The 17710-nt window shown below is 40.1% G+C and overlaps 2 protein-coding genes across 2 annotated transcripts; one reads left to right on the top strand and one right to left on the bottom strand.

The window, feature by feature from the left end:
* Positions 1-2430: 2430 nt before the first annotated feature.
* LOC126561404 (protein transport protein Sec24A) lies at positions 2431-10357 on the bottom strand. The gene is made up of 15 exons (XM_050217527.1): positions 10213-10357; positions 6305-8062; positions 6120-6222; positions 5151-5277; positions 4957-5066; positions 4655-4886; positions 4418-4575; positions 4262-4335; positions 4026-4177; positions 3692-3945; positions 3268-3633; positions 2995-3200; positions 2829-2926; positions 2620-2758; positions 2431-2547 (listed from the first exon to the last, which is right to left on the bottom strand). Exons 2-15 carry the CDS (start codon positions 8032-8034, stop codon positions 2436-2438), a joined length of 3861 nt encoding a protein of 1286 aa, XP_050073484.1. The 5' UTR covers positions 8035-8062; positions 10213-10357; the 3' UTR covers positions 2431-2435.
* Positions 10358-11995: 1638 nt separating this feature from the next.
* LOC126561856 (GTPase-GDP dissociation stimulator vimar) lies at positions 11996-15660 on the top strand. The gene is made up of 5 exons (XM_050218197.1): positions 11996-12118; positions 12712-13641; positions 13717-13890; positions 13966-14178; positions 15108-15660. Exons 1-5 carry the CDS (start codon positions 12112-12114, stop codon positions 15650-15652), a joined length of 1869 nt encoding a protein of 622 aa, XP_050074154.1. The 5' UTR covers positions 11996-12111; the 3' UTR covers positions 15653-15660.
* Positions 15661-17710: the final 2050 nt, after the last annotated feature.

Raw genomic sequence — 17710 nt, 5'->3', positions numbered from 1 at the left:
GATAACAAGGATGTTTAATTGCCTGTCCGACAAGCATTGTGTTACATCATATTTTCTCAGCTGCAATTTTGAGGTGATGCTTTCCAATAATGTAAAAGTTTCGTTTTACCGTTGCTTTATGTTGCACTCTCACAATGAAGAATTGTAATTCGATCTCAGTGCCGTTAATCATAAGCTCCCTCATACTCCAAACAGCTATCGGTGTGCAGATGGAAGCTATCTACCGTCGTTCCTTTCGAGAAGAGTGTAATCCTTCTAGCGAGCAACAGGTGTTAATTAATCTCTGGCATGCAGCACACCGCAAATGGTCGTTCAAGGTGCCACAACGCTATGGTAATCAAATAACCCACTTAAAATGTAGATGGGATGGATAATGCAGGACCAGGCACATCGTTGTTATCTAGCACTACACAAACTCCACCAACCGTACACTGATGGATCCTTTGGCATTTTTTGTTTGTTTTGTAGATGTATCCAGAAATGTGAATATATTGATTTCATCGATATTTTTCATCTGAGCAGCGTTGTTCCATTATGCCAAATCAACTACCGTTCATGACCCATTTTACTGATTACTGATCTACATTGGGCAAGGATATAAAATTCTACGGCGCATTCACACGAGCACTTATCGCTTTTCGAAGCTAACAAGAAAAAAGAAATATTAAATTCATTCAATATAAATATAGATATTGCGAAAAACAAATCTACTAAAGATTTCAAATTTATGTGATAAGAAGAACGTAAGAAACGAACTTTTGGTTTAGTAGAAAACAATGTTTTTCCGGGATTTCGGATTAAAATGCTATTCCGCAAACGCGTAGTAAACAACAGTTCTCAATATATTATTAATAATAAGCCGTAATCAATATTATCCCGAAAAGATGCGATGATCGATACTTTATCTCAAATTTATAAGCCTTATGTGATAAAGTTATACATTACACCAAATGCGCCTACTAATCCCATATTTATATAACCTTCCCTTGCACTGTAACCACCAAACGTGATTTCACTTCGATTTACATTCTCATTGTTTCCTTTTTTTTTTGCATTTTTCACTGCACAAATTGGACGGCTAAACCGAACTACACAACACAAATTAAACAACACTAACGTATAAAAACCGAAAACATTATAACGGTTGGAGGATAATCACTCTCTTTCCAATTGCCATAACACGAACAAGCCACATTCAATAGACGTGTGCGAAATATCCTTTGAATAACTTATAAAAGAGTAAAAATACGGTTAAATAGCAAATGTGCACATTAGATGTGCCCTTTTCAAGACTCGTAGAAATTTACAACACTGTAATATGCAAACATTAAATAATATTGACTGTATCTCATCATCTACTGCAGACTCTCTCTACGTTTCCGAATTCAAAACGCAGTTGATATACTAATGATGCTACAGACCGAGGCATAAAAGACATTCTGAACTGAACTTCTGAGGCTATATGTACTTTATAACCTACAAAAAAAAGATCAACAAACAAGTGTTTTTGTGTCTCTTAAAACAAAAAAGAAGAATGGGACCATCTTTTCGCGTATTTTTCAAACCATGATACAACATTTGTCCGGATGTATCCGATGTACTAGATTTTACAGTTGCCTAGTATTATGTTCCATAACTAACTTCGCTTTCGTACCGTTCGTTTCAACCGATGAGGTGCCGGATCGAATTGATCGTCTAGTGTTAGGACAACTATTTAATTATCTACTATGCGAGAAAAACTAAACGATCACACCTGCCCGCCTCTTCCTTAATAAAATTGCTACAACAATCGTGTTTTGCATATAACAATCGGTTTTGGTTCGTTGGTGTATGCCATTCATTATCGGAAAATTCGTATATTTTTATTTGTTTCCTAAATTAAATCTAGGATATCATACTTGCCACACTCTAGCTACGTTACCTTATTGCGGACGAGACAAAGGAGCTTTCATTCTAACTGGCTGCCAACATTTGTCTCGTTTCATCGCTTTATTGTTGTTACAGATTTTTAAATAATTTTTGCTAACAGGGCACACTGTCCAACCACAAACCATTATTGGGATTATAGATCAACCTGCACTAAAGCGATGACCACTACATACACACTCATTTTACTAGCTCGATCGGCTTTAAAGTGCCGAAATTGTTGTTTCGACATATGCGACTTTATTCTACTTCAAGTGTTTTAAAATCGATCGATAAATGTTCCTCCTCTCGGTACGTTCTGTAGTCCGAAAAACTATTAAAGTGGAAATAATAACATTGCGCTCATTCTGCATCACGATGCTTGTTTTTGGAGTAGTTTTTTTTTCAGCACAGTATAATTTATACATACATACGATGGGGTTTATTTGCAAATCAGTTGTTGATTTTGTACAATAACCGATCCGTTGTTCAGCCAATTCCAGTGGAAATCTGGATTCTTCTTTATGATTTTACTTTACCTGTGTACTTAAATGCTGCAAGAACTCATAATACGACAGCGAATTTGGATTGCGATCATCTACGAACTTTTCAATCATCACCGATCTAAATTGGCTAGTATCACTGGAAAAAATGGAGCGAAAGAAGAGCAATAAACAAAACAAAATATTTTATATTTACGCTTTTTTCGCTTACCGTATTACTTGCACATAAGAGGTGTACGGTTTCTCATCATTAACAATATCCAGGAAATTCAACAACGCTTGACTTGCTTTCGTCTCCCGACTGGGTAGATCGATGCAAAAATCAGGTATTTCTGCAACTGAATTGTATCCTAAAATATACGGAACACGTGAATATTATGTACTGCTTGTCAAATACGTATTAACAACTACCAAACTTACCTAAGATATCCTGTATGATGCTAGATGCCACATTAGAACCAATATAAATATACATGTAAGGGCCGCAATCGAGCAAAAACATCGATCGAGAGTCTAACCTGGAGACGAAAAGAGGAAAAATATTTTACAATCCGTTCACAGATATTTTCGGCGCTCAGAAACTTACTTCTCTGCTGACAGCTGTAACCGCATGGGCTCCATTTTGTGCCCATCGTCTACATAACCGTTGTTCCCGGACACAAACAAGCAATCTAATAGATAGAAATCTGGATATATGTAACGCATGAGCTGATCCAATGGAAGCGATTTCATTTCACTCATAGCAAACACACGATCATCTAACCGGGTGCTGGTTCCAGTTCGAAAAGCGGGCTAAATTTAAAAAAAAAATCGATTATTTAATGGTACAAACATTCAGAAGCAAAACCAGTATACTTACATGTTTCAGCATTGCCAAAATGTACAAAGGCAACAGTCGCAGATTTTCTGGAACCATCAACTTGCTGGACGTTTGTGCCAGATTTTGGACCAACCTAAACGCGCTTATTATATCGACGGTCGCATTAATAAAGGCATCTCTGGCATCTGACAGGCTTGAGGTTACCGAACGATCGACCGCCATCTTTGAGAGTAGCCCGACTATGCACTGTGGATCGGCCGAGTACATCACCTCCGATAGGCTTTCCGTCACCGGTATGCAAAGCGTGTGGACTCGAATGCGCCGCTCCGCCTTGCTGCTGGTGTACAGCAGAGCCGCTTGGAAGCAAACCGTCTTTATTTTGGTCAAGCTTTCTTCATACGTTATCTGAAACGAAACGATTCGTTGGTATGTGTCCGCTTACGGGTGCATGTGTTCATCTTACCTGCATTCCAAATCCGGCGTCGGGATTAACATTCGGCAAGGATAGTAAATCGGTCGAGCGGACAAAGAAGTTACCGTGGAATGTGTGTATTGTCAACCCGCGCGTGCAACGAACACGCATAACTGCCTCAAACCCGATCTTTCGCGTTAAATATCGCTCCAAAGATTTGCGAAGCGTTTTCACTAGCTGCGGCTTGGTTTCGCTGTACAGCGGAATATGATGCATGCATCCACCACTAAATTTACTAATGCCAGCTGCGAAAATGAGAAGAAAAAAAAACATTCATGGATGTAATTGTAAACACTAACTCAAGGACTCAAGGACGAAAACTTACAAATAGTGGCTAAATCACAGTATTGACTATTTAGTAAAAATAAATCCACAGCAATCTGCTGACCGGAGCACTCCAAAGCGAGACGTTTGTAGAAATCGGTAGCCGGACCTAAATGTGCTACTTCCTTCGACGAACGATTGTTTGGATTTTCCCTGTAATAACCAACATTTAATATTTATTATTTGAACCTTCATTTGATTCAAACTACGGCACCTGCCACAAAGGCGAACCATTACCTTGATTGCAAAGCTCCCGGACCATGGTTTGGTAAACACGTTTGGAACACTGTAACACGTCCTCCGGAGGCACTCTACGGACAATCATTATATTTGGCATTATTTTACATTTACTAGCTATGCAAAATGTACTCCCTAATAATTGCGCGTACTCACCAACATCTTATAAGCAACTTGTAACGCAGCTCCCAAAGCACTATGAGTGTCGTGTGTGTGTTCGAACCGCTTCGGTAATTGTTTCAACAGCTGCATAATCATTTCCTTGCACTCCTTCAAGTTCACTAGCAGATTGTCCGGAGACGGAAGAAAAACGTCTGCACAAAACAGAGCAAACAGGGCGAAGGTATTATTTTCCAAAATCAAAACTAGTGAGTATTATACAAGACTATTTACCTTCAACGTCCAAAACCGTTACTTCGTGTGGTTGATTGTAATCTTCGGAAATGTTGTAGAAGTGGATAGCACTATTGAATGCAATGAAACCGACCTGTGTACGTGCATCTCCGGGAAGATTGTCCAGATGTTCCATTAGGGTGTTGCAAACCGTATACAGATAGCCCGACTGTTGAGCTAGCGATGATACATCCAGAAGAAACAGATAGATTGCCGGTTGTGGTGGACGCAACTAGAAACAGTAATGGTATGCACATTTTACTAATCGTCACAATGTTGGCAGCTTTTTTCATTTAATGTACCATATATTCTGATGGAGCGATAAATTCGATCGTGCTAGATTTGATCTCAGGCCTTCTGGTCGGATCTCCATAGGTCTTGGTGACCGGATCGTACTGGAACTCTTCGGGCACTGAGCGTAGAATGTAAAAAGAGATTATAAATTGTTCTGTTCCAAAAATTTCGGAATAAAATAAGGCAATCATTCAATACTTACGATCGTTAGTGCGATAACATAGATTACATTGCCACTTTTTGCTATCGGTAAAGAACACGAACGGATTGATGTACGTTCGACAAGTTTTGCAGCGCACAATAGAATTGCAGGATATGACAGGCAGGTTCTGAAAATTTTAAAACGCATACATCGATTTTAATATTATTTAAACAGATTACGCATATTTGTTTGTTTTCTACAGATATCTTATTTACAGTGACACACATCTAAATTTACAATGTTTCATAAATTTACTGATGGTTGAGTAACGTCATACAGGGTTTATCAGCCCATAGAACATTAGAATAGTACAAACAAAGCGGAATTTGAGATACATACAGGGTTTACCGTGTCATTAAACGATTTAAACGGTATATTTCGTCGATTCTGAGATGTATTTCCATCTCTGTTGAGCAATTCCATTCCACACATATGTATTTTCAATCCTTCCATATGATTTTCAACACAAATTTCAAATCGAAGCCGAATAAAATGTAAGCAAATTGAGATTTTAGAGATATTTCATTTTTAAACCATTACATATTTTAATACATTAAATGCAGTACAACCGTAATTGAAATATTAATTTCAAAGTTCCACTTCATTTCACAAGCAATAAAATCACATGGAAGGAGGATGGAAGGAAATACATTCGGATGGAATGGAATTGCCTGACAGAAATCGGACAGAAATTTCAAAGTGACTAGTTAAACCCTATATCATTCATTTCACTACGATACAGAACGAATTGCGGCAGGATAAATGTGTTAAGATGTGATGTTCAAATAGTACAGTTGAAAGTAAATAAAGTAAAAAATAAAAAGCAAACACTACTATAAGTAAGCGAGCGGAACAAACAACAAGTTTAAACGTTTTTTTATATGCCTAATCATATCTCTCCCTAATTTTAGATGGGAGTCAGTGTAAACTATTCTAATTTATACTTAAAGCTCCATTATTTTCACTTACATTTAAATCTCGGAAAGGATGAATCAGTAAACCCAGTGGTAAACGTGATTTTTGCAACAATCCCAGTGATTCCGGTATCTTGTTGAGCGTGCAACGGAATATGCTGTTGAGGAATGTAAAGAAGATAAGAATGTTAGTGGAGGCATTTAAAAAGCATGCTCTACCAAACGAAAGAAAACACTCACTCCGGATTGCAGTTGACCGAGCTTTGCAGTGGATTTACCAAATGTATGGCCGGTGGAGTAACGCGATCGACGGGTAAAATGTTGCGATTCTGCAGTAGATCAATCGCGTTGGTACCCCACAAACTGTTGAACCCGCTGCGCACAACGTTTCGCGAGTAATCCCTCGGGTATCCACTATCGTCGTAAGCCGGTTGTTGATGCTTGTTCTGCTCGTATGTTGGGCGAGGCTGATGTTGTTGCTGTGGATGCATTTGTGCCTGGTGTAGTTGTTGTTGCTGCTGCTGCTGATACTGGAGCTGTTGTTGCTGCTGATACTGGAGCTGTTGTTGCGGCTGTTGCGATTGCATCGGAACCATCGGTTGTTGCGCTACACCACTGCCGTAAGTGTTCTGCGGCGGCAGTACTTGTCCACTGTTCACTAGCGGAGTCATATTCGATGTAGGGGGATACAATGGCCTTTTGTTTTGCGGTTGTCCTATACTAGGTGTCGTTGACGCATTTCCACTCATCATTGCCGTGGGTGGAGTATTCATATTTCCCGCAGGAAGTTGTTGTGATGTGACGAAACCAGGATGGTTAACACTGCCCGGACCATTCGTAATTGGAGTTCCTTGGAGCATCGATGGGGGAGCAGGATGTTGTTGCGGCTGTTGTTGTTGTGGTTGTTGTTGCTGTGGTTGTTGATATTGCATATTCAAGGGAGGTGGCAAATGGCCATATGGCCTGTGATTCATTCCAGTTTGTGAGGAAAGATTCGGCGCACCTGGCATACTATTCAAGTTACCATTTGCCCCTGTCTGTCCACTGTTTCCATTAGTCATAGGTGTTGACATTTGCGCCGATTGCTGCTGATTCTGTTGAAGCGTACCAGTTCCACCTGCTTGCAAAACATTACCTGGCATCGCTGGAGGCCGCTGAAGACTAAGATCTTGCACGCTTGCCGTTAACTTTTGCATTGTTTGTTGCTGTCCGCTCAGTACCGTCTGGCCGGTAAGCGTTGGTGTCGAGGCGTTCAGTGGTGTCGACATTCCCGATGCACTTTTCGGTGGTGTGTTAACGAGATTGATTCCACCTGCGTTCAGCTTCCCACTGGTCCAATTATTGTTCGGACTAACGTTGAGACCAGCTGCCGTCGGTCCACTTTGCAGCGACTGAGACACGGTCGGTTGTGGTGGTGGTGGTTGACTTTGACTAGATGCCATTGCCGGAAGATTGTTGTTATTGGGACCATTGGTTGCATATCCACGGGCTGTTGCTTCGACCAGTGCCGATGCCGGCTTGGAAGCACCAGACATAGGTGGCATGGTAGGGATAGTGGTTTGGGTGCTTCCCAATGCCGGTGAAGATGTACGTGACGACGTGGTACTGTTCCCATTGGTGGCTGCCCAATTTTGAACCCAGCTATTGTTTGTTCCTTGCGCCGGTAATTGTTGGCCAGCTTTTGGTGGCCCTCCTGCAGCATTGACAGCGTTCATTGTTGGGGTTGGTTGACTATTAGCTATCGGAGGTGGCGGTCCGTTAGGTAGCATAGGTCCTTTGGTTGGATTAGCTGGATCTCCTCCCGGTCGGTTGGTATAGTATTGTTGATCGGGACTTTTCTGTTGTTGTAGCTGTTGCTGCGGCTGCTGTTGTTGTTGTTGTTGGGGAAACTGGTGTTGCTGATTCTGGCCATTGGAAGAATGTGGGAAACCATTTGGCATTCCATAATATTGTGGTGGATAAGACATCATCCAAATATAATAGACGGTTTAATGGTCCCTAAAAAAAGGCAAAATAAGCATATTAGTTCATAAAGCTCTAAAATTACTTTAATCGGTTCAAACATTTAATTTACATAGGAGAATTTAACAATGCTTGCTATCCCAATATTGCCACTTTTGTCTACGAATCAATTAAACATACGGCTGCTCTCTGTCTCAATATGACGCATCTAATCGAAACGCCAATGCTTTTCTACGGTTACATTTTAATATAAACAAGCCGTTTCTCATTATTAGAAAAATGCTTCAAAACCAGGTTCGAGTATAAGTGCTGTGTTTCATCAACATAAACACACACGTGCGTCAGTAATTACAAGTTCAATAGCAATATTTCAAAGTCAGCAACATACAAACACACACGCAAAGTTGGCCACTTGCAAATGATATTTTTCCCCCTTCACGTTTTTTTTTCTTAGTTGTCACTACTACAGACGACAACGGACTACTACTGGCCCCACGATATTTCTAAAATGCTCAAGAAATGATGATGATGACCGCGTTTCAAGGTTCAATGCGAATGCGTTAAGCGAACTACCTTCAACCCGTATGAACCTCACGGACAATCTTCTGGTCACTGTTTACAATAACTTGATGATTCCAAAAGAGTTACGATCGGAAGTGGATCGCCGTCGATCGTCTCTTATCAAGCAACGGTAGCGTATACGATTAAAAAATCGTACCAGTTTATAGGCTATTTGCTGCAATTGCCATCCGTTGCAGGTTTATTTCACTTACGATGCACTTTTCAACGAGACGCACATGTCTGGCCACGTGTCTCGTCTAAATCGTTTCAACGGCACGTAAAACTTCTTTGTTACCCAAAAAAAAAGAGCTCAAAGGCAATTCAAGCACTTGACATGTTTTCAAGATAAGAGATGAAATGATAACTTAGTTGTTACTCGAACACCATGGCTACGTAAAAGACATTTCCTCACACTGGATGCAACGCAGTGACCGATGCTGCCAATATTCCAACACAGATTAATCCTGAGGAATATTACGAAAAAGTGTTCCATTAACTGTACATCGCCACGAAAAGGACTGTAATTGAGCAGGAATTAAGCCATTTTAAGGAAAACAAAAAGCTTTGTCTTATAGCTGAATCATTCTGCTATGACGCACGATCGCACAGTTCTTAACTTCTTCCAATTCCGTGAAGTAAGTATGTATTCACGCTTCTCCTGACATACCGTGAAATATGTTATCAAGGTTCTTATTGAGAAAAAAGGCATTATTCCTTTAATTAAACAACATTGGATTGCGACGAACTCCTATTTTGTGTGAATAAGAGTGACCCAAAATTCCGGAACATTCACTTGCTACACGTTGGAGGACACACACAATCAAATCGAATGCAACGCAGCCACACTCGCATCGATCTTCATTCAATCCGCGGCGTCCTTCTACGATGTTAATGACCCAATTTGTGCTGAAGAAAAAAATATGTTTCCTTTATCGTACATGCACGCACGCACACATACACACACAAACACTCAGCCAAACACAGGTATGGGACAACGCGACAGCGCGTTGTGACGAAGGCCAATGGAAAACCCAGTTCGATTACGAATCCACTCTGGCAGAAGATATTTCTTTTCATTCAAGGAACAAATGGGAAGGAATTCCAACTATTTGCATTTCGGATTCAGCGCTTTAACTCATTGATCCACGATAGGCAGCAGCACACAAACACAATTGCACACATGCACAAATCGCAAATGTACACCACGCTCTAAGCTCATCTCCATTCAAGGAACCTGATGGTGCAAAGGTAACAAATGCCCTATTCAATCAATGAACCCGGCAGTGGGGGGCCTTTACGGAGGGGTTTTTTCGCTAGACTCTGTTCTCGCATAATTACGCACTCCACAACCATGCTTCGGGTCACTTTTCGAGAAAAGCCCAGTACTTTCCAGCCCGTAACCGTAACCACCACTCTCACTTCCAACTCATCACGAACCGAGCTCATTTTCGTAATCATTTTACATTACCAATCAAATAATGCGCACACCACTCCACCAAACGCACCAAAAGCAAATCTGCAGTTCGGTTCACACCTTCACCGTTTCCCTGCTTCTGAAAGCCTAGGACTGTCCCAGCATTATTCACACGGCTGCACGTACTCAATAAGATTAAGACAATGCTTACGTTTATTAGTTAACGTGGCGAATGATTTTGATGAAAACTACTATCCACGACTTCGGCCACTATCAAAGAAAAATATGCACCACCGATTTCCGAACTGCGCGAAGGAGGAAAAGATGCGAAAGTGCTTTTTGACAAGTACGTTACGTGGCCCACCGTTTGACGTTGTCACAGTTGTCAAAAATGTACCGTTCCCAAGCAACAAAAAAAACAACAAATCCAAAGTGCGTATAGCAGAGATGGCGTAATGTGGTCGATGCTGGAAATGTAAAAGTAAAACTTCTACATCTGTTAAGATATTCCGCTATATTAATTTTTCATACTTTTTGCCTTTAATTTAACCGGTCTGGGAAATTTTCAATCTTTCGTTTTGTAAGTTATGAGAATCTGAAATAGTCGCTAAAAACCATATAATTAGTGATAAAGAATTTGTTCTTTGTTGCTGCTTGATAGCTGATTAAGAGCAAATTGGAAAATGAATTATCTATCTATGTACGAATGTATGAAACGAATGTTAAATCTATTGAAAATAAGAAGAAAATTATTGAATCTTCGAAGATGCATTCCGTATTTAATGGAACTGTCGTTTAATTGAATTCATGCAATTTAATTTGTTTTATTGAATTCAATTTACCACGTATGACCCTTTTCAACCGCAAAAAAAACTCAATCCATTAATTTCAACGCGAGTGGAAATAAATTAACATAGAGTAGGTCGCACATCGCGGACACAGTTTGACACAGTGGAGATCGCAGACGATATTGAATTCACGACACATACATAAAAATTGATCAGAGTCGCCAAATCGGGTACGGTGATCCTTATGTAATGGACCTTTTTTCGGACTCACTCTGGTCGTTTGACATGAACTAACTCATGTGGGACTCGATTACAGCTCGATTACAGGCTCACCCATGATTAAACCTAAAGTTGTATATCGAGCACTCGGTACAGGGGTACGATTTGAATGAGTTCCTTTGAGATATCGAGTCATTCCGTGTAATAGACCGGGTGCCGGTTATTGTACCTTCTCATTTATACGTTTTGAAATAGACCTGCTGTCTATCGTTGTATTTTTTAGTAATGATCTCAACATTCTTAGCAATTGTAACAGCTCGTCCTTACTGCAAAAATCAAGCTCAACTTTCTTATCTTGATTGCAATGCTCAATTGGGATAATGATATGCTTATTGTGGAGGCCGTGAGTCTAGGGAAATTTCAAAATCAAAATTACACATTTTCGTGTGGGTTTGGGAAATTTTCTCGCTTTGAAATCGATTTTTGACAACCTGGCACAATACAAAATCGACTTACACGGGGCATCGGACAAAAAAGCTAAAATCAAATTTTGAGATTTTTTTACAGTTCTACAGTTTGAAATTTATCGTGGCCCGGGGACTTTAATACAAATAATAACGGCATGTAAAGCTGTATTAGGTTCTCGCAGTTAGTTGAGACACGCACAATTCTTATTTATTTACATTTGATTATAACGGTCCAGTGCCGTATTGTCTCACAAACACAATTCTCTGGTGTGCATTATCCGTATAGGTTGAGTAAATATTGTATCCACGAAAACTGATGAGACCACTTCTTCTCCGTATATTGAAATGCCAAATGCTCCCTCGTTGTTACTTGGGTAAGCTGCGCCGTTTGACTTTCGCCAGAATGTTTTTAATTGAACTCGCATTTATAAGCAAGTGTTGGAAAAAGAACAAGCTTCTACGCTTCCCCGTCCGGTCATCAAGCGTTGGAGTGTTGAAAAAGTGTCCTGTTGCCGCTAGTGTGGCGTAAATAATTGCAGCGTGGGATAGTTCTAAATGCAGCTGGAAGCTGGATTTTGCGCACAATATTAATATTTACATTTCGAAGACAACGCGCTATCGGATCCGGCAAACACTATGGAAGGTAACGCCAACGCAAAGCATCCATGGCGCCTAGTTAGGTTCCCCCGATCGATAAACTTAGTGAACAGAATGCATCTTCACGAAAGTCATTTCTAGGCCTACTGACCTCTTGGTAAACGTTTCATGTGAGATTCGTAGCAAAGGTGTACGGAAAGGCTAAAACTGGAACCCCTGTATTTTTTTCGATCCGGAGTTGAAGTTTATATTTATAATTGTACCGCCTAGAACCAATGGCGTCAGAAGTCTGTGTTTGAGAAGGTGCAGTGTTTACGTTTGCGGTTGCAGTGAGACAGAAGGCATCGACCTGCGACGATACCGTGCTCTAAACAAACACGGGCTATCGTCATCGTATGCACAACTTGTGTGGCATACGGAATATACGAATAATTATCTAATGCACATCTGGCATTAATGAAATTAGAATTTCTCGGGATGTGCCGCGTTCACTGTGGTTCCGTTACCGTGCGTGTTTTAGTAGTATGGCAGTGTGGTTCTTAACGTTGGCAAATAGGAGTGTTATGTTGATTTGCGTGTACGATTTCATGTTATTGGCATTTTATAATGATTTCCCCGTGTCTGCTTCCTTTCCAACAGCTGAAATGGATGAAATCATCGCTGGGCTGAAGAATGCTACACTGGAGAAAAGTTCCGAACATGCCCTGCCCTTGCTGAAGCAAATATCCGACTCGGAATCGAACCTCTGTGATAAATACGACATTAAGAACGATTTGCTAGAGCTGCTTCAGCTGGACAACGTCAGTTTGCAGATACAGGTGGCTCGTTGCATTGCCGAGGTGGCAAAAACCGATAATCAAAGAACCAAGTTCTCCAAGGAGGACGTCATACGCCGGTTGACGGAACTGTTGCAAGTACCGGACAATCCTAAGGACAACAGTACCACCAAAGACGCTACGCTCGAACTAGCCACACAAATATGCCGCGCCCTGGGCAATATATGCTACGCAAACGATGACGCACGCAACATTATTAAGGAGCTCGGTGCGGACAAGCACATCTTTGCTCTGCTCGATTACGATGTGGACACCGATGATGAGGATTGTGATCAGTTCGTGCGGGTAAGGTGTGGACTTATTTCGAACTACCTCCTGGGCAGTGACGAGATTGCCGAACGTGCAGTTGAGCTGAAGTTGATTGAAAAGCTGGAAAAAATATTGACCCGCTGCTTGGCGAACGTAGATCAACACGAGGAGCTGCTGCTAAGCATTCTACCACCGTTGAGCATTCTGACCGAGCAGATAAGCGATCTTTACTTTGCGCCTTCGCTTAACAAAACGATTGCAAAGATTTTGGCTAAATGTACCAACCCGGACATTGCCGAATCGTGTCTGGCATTGCTGCACTACGAGGCACAAAACGATGACGTGAAGCTGCTGCTGGCGGAAGAAGGTCTCTGCGAAACGATCTATCAGCTGCTGGAAAAGTACAAAACTTTTGCCAACACGGACGAGGCACGGGTACTCATGAAACTTGCCTGCGATTTGATCGTGCTTATACTGACGGGAGGTAAGCTTTGGCATTCGGTAGACAATCCGGTCAGAATTGTGTTTTAATTGCCCATGATTTAATTTTTTCTTGCAGATAAATCAATGCATTATCTGTACTCAACGCCACTACTGAAGTGCATGGAAGATTGGCTGGATTCGTACGACGTAGAGCTGCTCACTACCGGTGTGCTTGCTCTTGGCAATTTCGCTCGAACAGACAGCCACTGCATTCATATGGTGGAGAAAAAAATAATGCACAAACTCCTGTGTAAGTAAGCAACGGCAAAACTATTGCTTGTTCATTTTTTTTTTTAACAACTTCTCCTTCTACAAAATGTTGTAGCCATTCTAGCAAAAAATAATGGAACAGAGCACCAAATGACGCTGCAGCATGCGCTGCTTAGCACGCTAAAGAACTTGGTTATACCGAAACCGAACAAGGCCGCCGTCATAGAGGCAGGCTTGGTGGAAATAATTTTACCAATGCTGGAAATACACCAGGCACCAGTAGTTTTCAAACTGCTCGGTACATTACGCATGACCGTCGATGGACAAGGTAATCATTCCTTTCCCCGAGAATTTTCGAATCCCTTATTGGTTTGCTTCGACCATTATTTTAATGACCACCTATATTTTGTACTTTTATTTTTCAATAATATTTAATTTAATGCAACTATCTGCTTAAAACTTTTGAAATCAGCTTTGTGTTTTTTTTGAAATATACTTTTAATTCAATTTTCAAATAAAAATAGGGGTATTCCATAACCACCTACCCGGGTAGGACATGTATTTTGTATGGATATTTGTATTTTGTCGTACCATAAATCTAGTATGTTTTGAGCTGCTCGTCGCGGAAAAACATTTAGTTGAGTATTTAAAAAAATCTTCTTCTATTTTTTATTTTTCACTTTCAAAGCTGTAATCTCATTGAAAAATTTGCCATCTTTGCTTTGTAAAATCTACTTATTTTGTTTGAATGAATCGTAAAAAAAATCTTTTGTAATGCTTTTGTTGCGTAATTAGGCTTCAAATAGCTCAAAATGATCATATTCTATTAAACTTTTGCATAATCTTTCCCGTTTTTGGCTTTTTTTAATGAGTAATCCATTCCTTGGTGGCCAATTGCTTTAATTTGCAGCTGAATACTATTTTTATGTAATGGGAGCTTGTTTTATTATTATTTACTTTTCACAGTTACTTAATAAAAATATAGATGAATATAGGTGTGACATGCTATGAAAACAAAAAAAATAGAAAAAATGTTTTTAAATTCTCCACTTTTATTAGTCAGACAACAAATAGTCTTATCTTTCTTGAAATTTTCATACAAATATGACGAGCAGATCAAAAGATAGTTTAGTATAGTATTAGTTTTTATGATAAGTCCGGGAAAATGCCAACCCCCGTACAAAATATGTATTTAAATGTATTTTTGGCCATTAAAATGAAGGTTACAAACATTATTTCTCCTTTGTACTCTTGCAGAAAAACTTGCCTCAGAGCTGCTGCAAAACGAAAAGCTAGTCAAACAGTTGGTACACTGGAGTCAAACGTCCGAGTTCACGGGAGTGCTCGGCGAGTCATTGCGGCTGATGGCTTGGTTAATCAAGCATGCGTACCGCCAAAAGGACAGCGAGCAACATACAATGGATGATACTGGGTTGCGAAAATTCGTTGCAACGGAAGGTGCGGTGGCCAGTATGGTGGGCATGCTCGCCTCAACACACTTGGTGATGCAGAACGAAGCACTGATCGCGTTAAGCATTTTGACCACGATTTTCCACAATAAATCGGCGACCGAAAGTAACAGACTGGATGAGCTGCTAATACAGGCCGGCGTGGGAGCAAAGATTGCCGAGCAAATTACGCTCAATGGAGAATCGATGACGAAGGAGTTGGTAGAAAATCTGCAAACCTTCGTCAAGCAGCTGCATTCGTCGAGTGACGCACTGATTGCGCATCTGCGGGAGCATAATATAGAGGAGCTGCTAAAAACCATACCCAGTTTGGTGGAGTACTGTACGCTTTGAACGGCAGCACCGACCGAAGCACCAAGCCGGGTTTAAAAAGTTTCCTTTGAATTATAAATTATTTTGTAATAACGATTATGTGCGCACAAATAACAACCGTTAAAAGAGGGCGGAGACTGCTTCAAGCGTGACGATGTGAAAGGACCAGTATGTGCTTGATTTACACACCGAAGCAATAGTCGTTTACTTACGAAACATACATACAGACACACAGACAGGTACGTTGATTGTAGTGTAGATTGTTTGTGCAATTTAAAAGGGAGCGGGTGAGATTTATATTAAAACCATTACAACAGTACCGTTTATGACAATCTGAATAGGAGAGAATCTACCTGTAGGATTGGGTAAGCATATTTTGGTTTACTTAAATAGCGTAATGTGAGCAGGACGACATAATACACCAGTAAAAAAATGCATCGTTGCTACCCATGTTTTTGCATCGCATTTAAAACCCTCCCCATTATTGACCATTTGCAAATCAATAGCACGAACCAACCACACATACGAAATACCGTGCATGTATTAGTGGATAATCGATATTGTAACAGTTTTGTTTGCCGTGCACCGATTGCAATATTTGCGGGCATTATCAAGAGCAATTTACCGTGTAAGCTTTAATTTACAACAGCAGCATAAAATTAGGATTAATGTTAAGAAGAAACATATGTCCGACGTTGGTATAGTAGAACAAGCGCATGCACACATTTGTTTGCAAATTGTGAAAAAAAAAACAAACATAATTTACCCAATTATAAAATAAGACGCTGTTGAAGTTGAAAACAGGTGCGATCAAACCAGTGACTCATTTTCATAGCACATATTTCTTCATCTGCGTACAAATACAAAACAGAGTGTCAGAGATCGTGAAACAGTGAGAAAACGAACTGTTGGATTATTTTTGAAGCATTGCATTGGCGCAAGCAACGATTCGGAGTGGGGTAAATGCATTTTTAGCCGTGTTGAAAAAATCATATTTAAGATGGCATTACCTCGATTATCACCGTTATACTCACGAAACAGTGAGAGCTGATAACAAACAGTGTGCACCATTCACTTAAATAATACCTTTTAGGCATTTAGAGGCGCGTAAAATAATAACTTAACGAATCGTTATGTCTTGTACGGGAGAATAGAGATCGAAAAAAGATATTGATTGCACACATAGCAGTAAAACATGCAAAATGATTATGCTTAACAGTTGCTCTCTTTCTCTCACTCTTCTTCACCAAAATCATTCAAATGGAACTTATTTCGTCGTTCCGTATAATAACAATAACCGCTATCCGTTTAAATAAAACTCTTCCTTCCACCTAATAGAGATAGAGATATATTTTTATGCATCACCTCGTGAGCCCTTTAATATTTAAAGCTAGATAGTAGATTCACTGGCTATAGAGATGGATGGTGCAGCTGCTTACATTAGCCCCCGTTAAAGCTAGCAGAGATATTAGCGTCTACGTAAGAGTATTCTTGTAACGGAAAAAAATATCAACAGTATTTTACTGCATTCAAACTATCTTAACCTGACAAAAGCAGCCTCGAAATTCGAAGTTAAATGCGTATATGCATAAATCACGAACATATACAATACATATATCTATATATATATATATACACAATGTTTGCAGTAGTTTGGTCCACTCTTTGATACACAGCATACACACATTTGTTGCAAATAAATCAACAATGATTACGAAAGGGATGCAAATGGAAAGCAATGTTTTGAAGGACGTGAAGAAAGTTCAAATACTTCGACCTATGCTAAGGATAATGATACAGTTAAATTTCAAACATAGTTGAGAAATAGAAAAGGCAACCCATATAATAGAATGCTACGGACATACAAGTTTAATCAAGCTGTGCAATGTTTCAGTTTTTTCTTTCGTAATTCTCCTCCGATTGTACGTTAATGTGTTCACCTGAAACTCTAACAACCGTCGACTGTTCATTATGCGTTTTAAAGTCCCTATACTTACAAAAGAAAACCGTTACAACAATGAACAATGAACCAAAATACAGATGAAGTATGTAGTGCAATGTTCTGCAATGTTTACCGCG

The sequence above is a fragment of the Anopheles maculipalpis genome, chromosome 3RL (genome assembly GCF_943734695.1).
Source record: "Anopheles maculipalpis chromosome 3RL, idAnoMacuDA_375_x, whole genome shotgun sequence".
NCBI lineage: Eukaryota > Metazoa > Arthropoda > Insecta > Diptera > Culicidae > Anopheles > Anopheles maculipalpis.
This window is presented reverse-complemented; position numbering and strand designations above follow the sequence as displayed.

Excerpts from the sequence above, each read along its gene's own strand:
- LOC126561404 (XM_050217527.1), bottom strand. The coding sequence starts at position 8,034 with ATGATGTCTTATCCACCACAATATTATGGAATGCCAAATGGTTTCCCA. Across the intron at positions 4,576-4,654 it reads AACGGTTTTGGACGTTGAAG|ACGTTTTTCTTCCGTCTCCG; the intron begins GTAAATAGTCTT and ends TGTTTTGTGCAG. Across the intron at positions 3,634-3,691 it reads ACGCCGGATTTGGAATGCAG|ATAACGTATGAAGAAAGCTT; the intron begins GTAAGATGAACA and ends GTTTCGTTTCAG.
- LOC126561856 (XM_050218197.1), top strand. Across the intron at positions 13,642-13,716 it reads CGTGCTTATACTGACGGGAG|ATAAATCAATGCATTATCTG; the intron begins GTAAGCTTTGGC and ends TTTTTCTTGCAG. Across the intron at positions 14,179-15,107 it reads CATGACCGTCGATGGACAAG|AAAAACTTGCCTCAGAGCTG; the intron begins GTAATCATTCCT and ends GTACTCTTGCAG.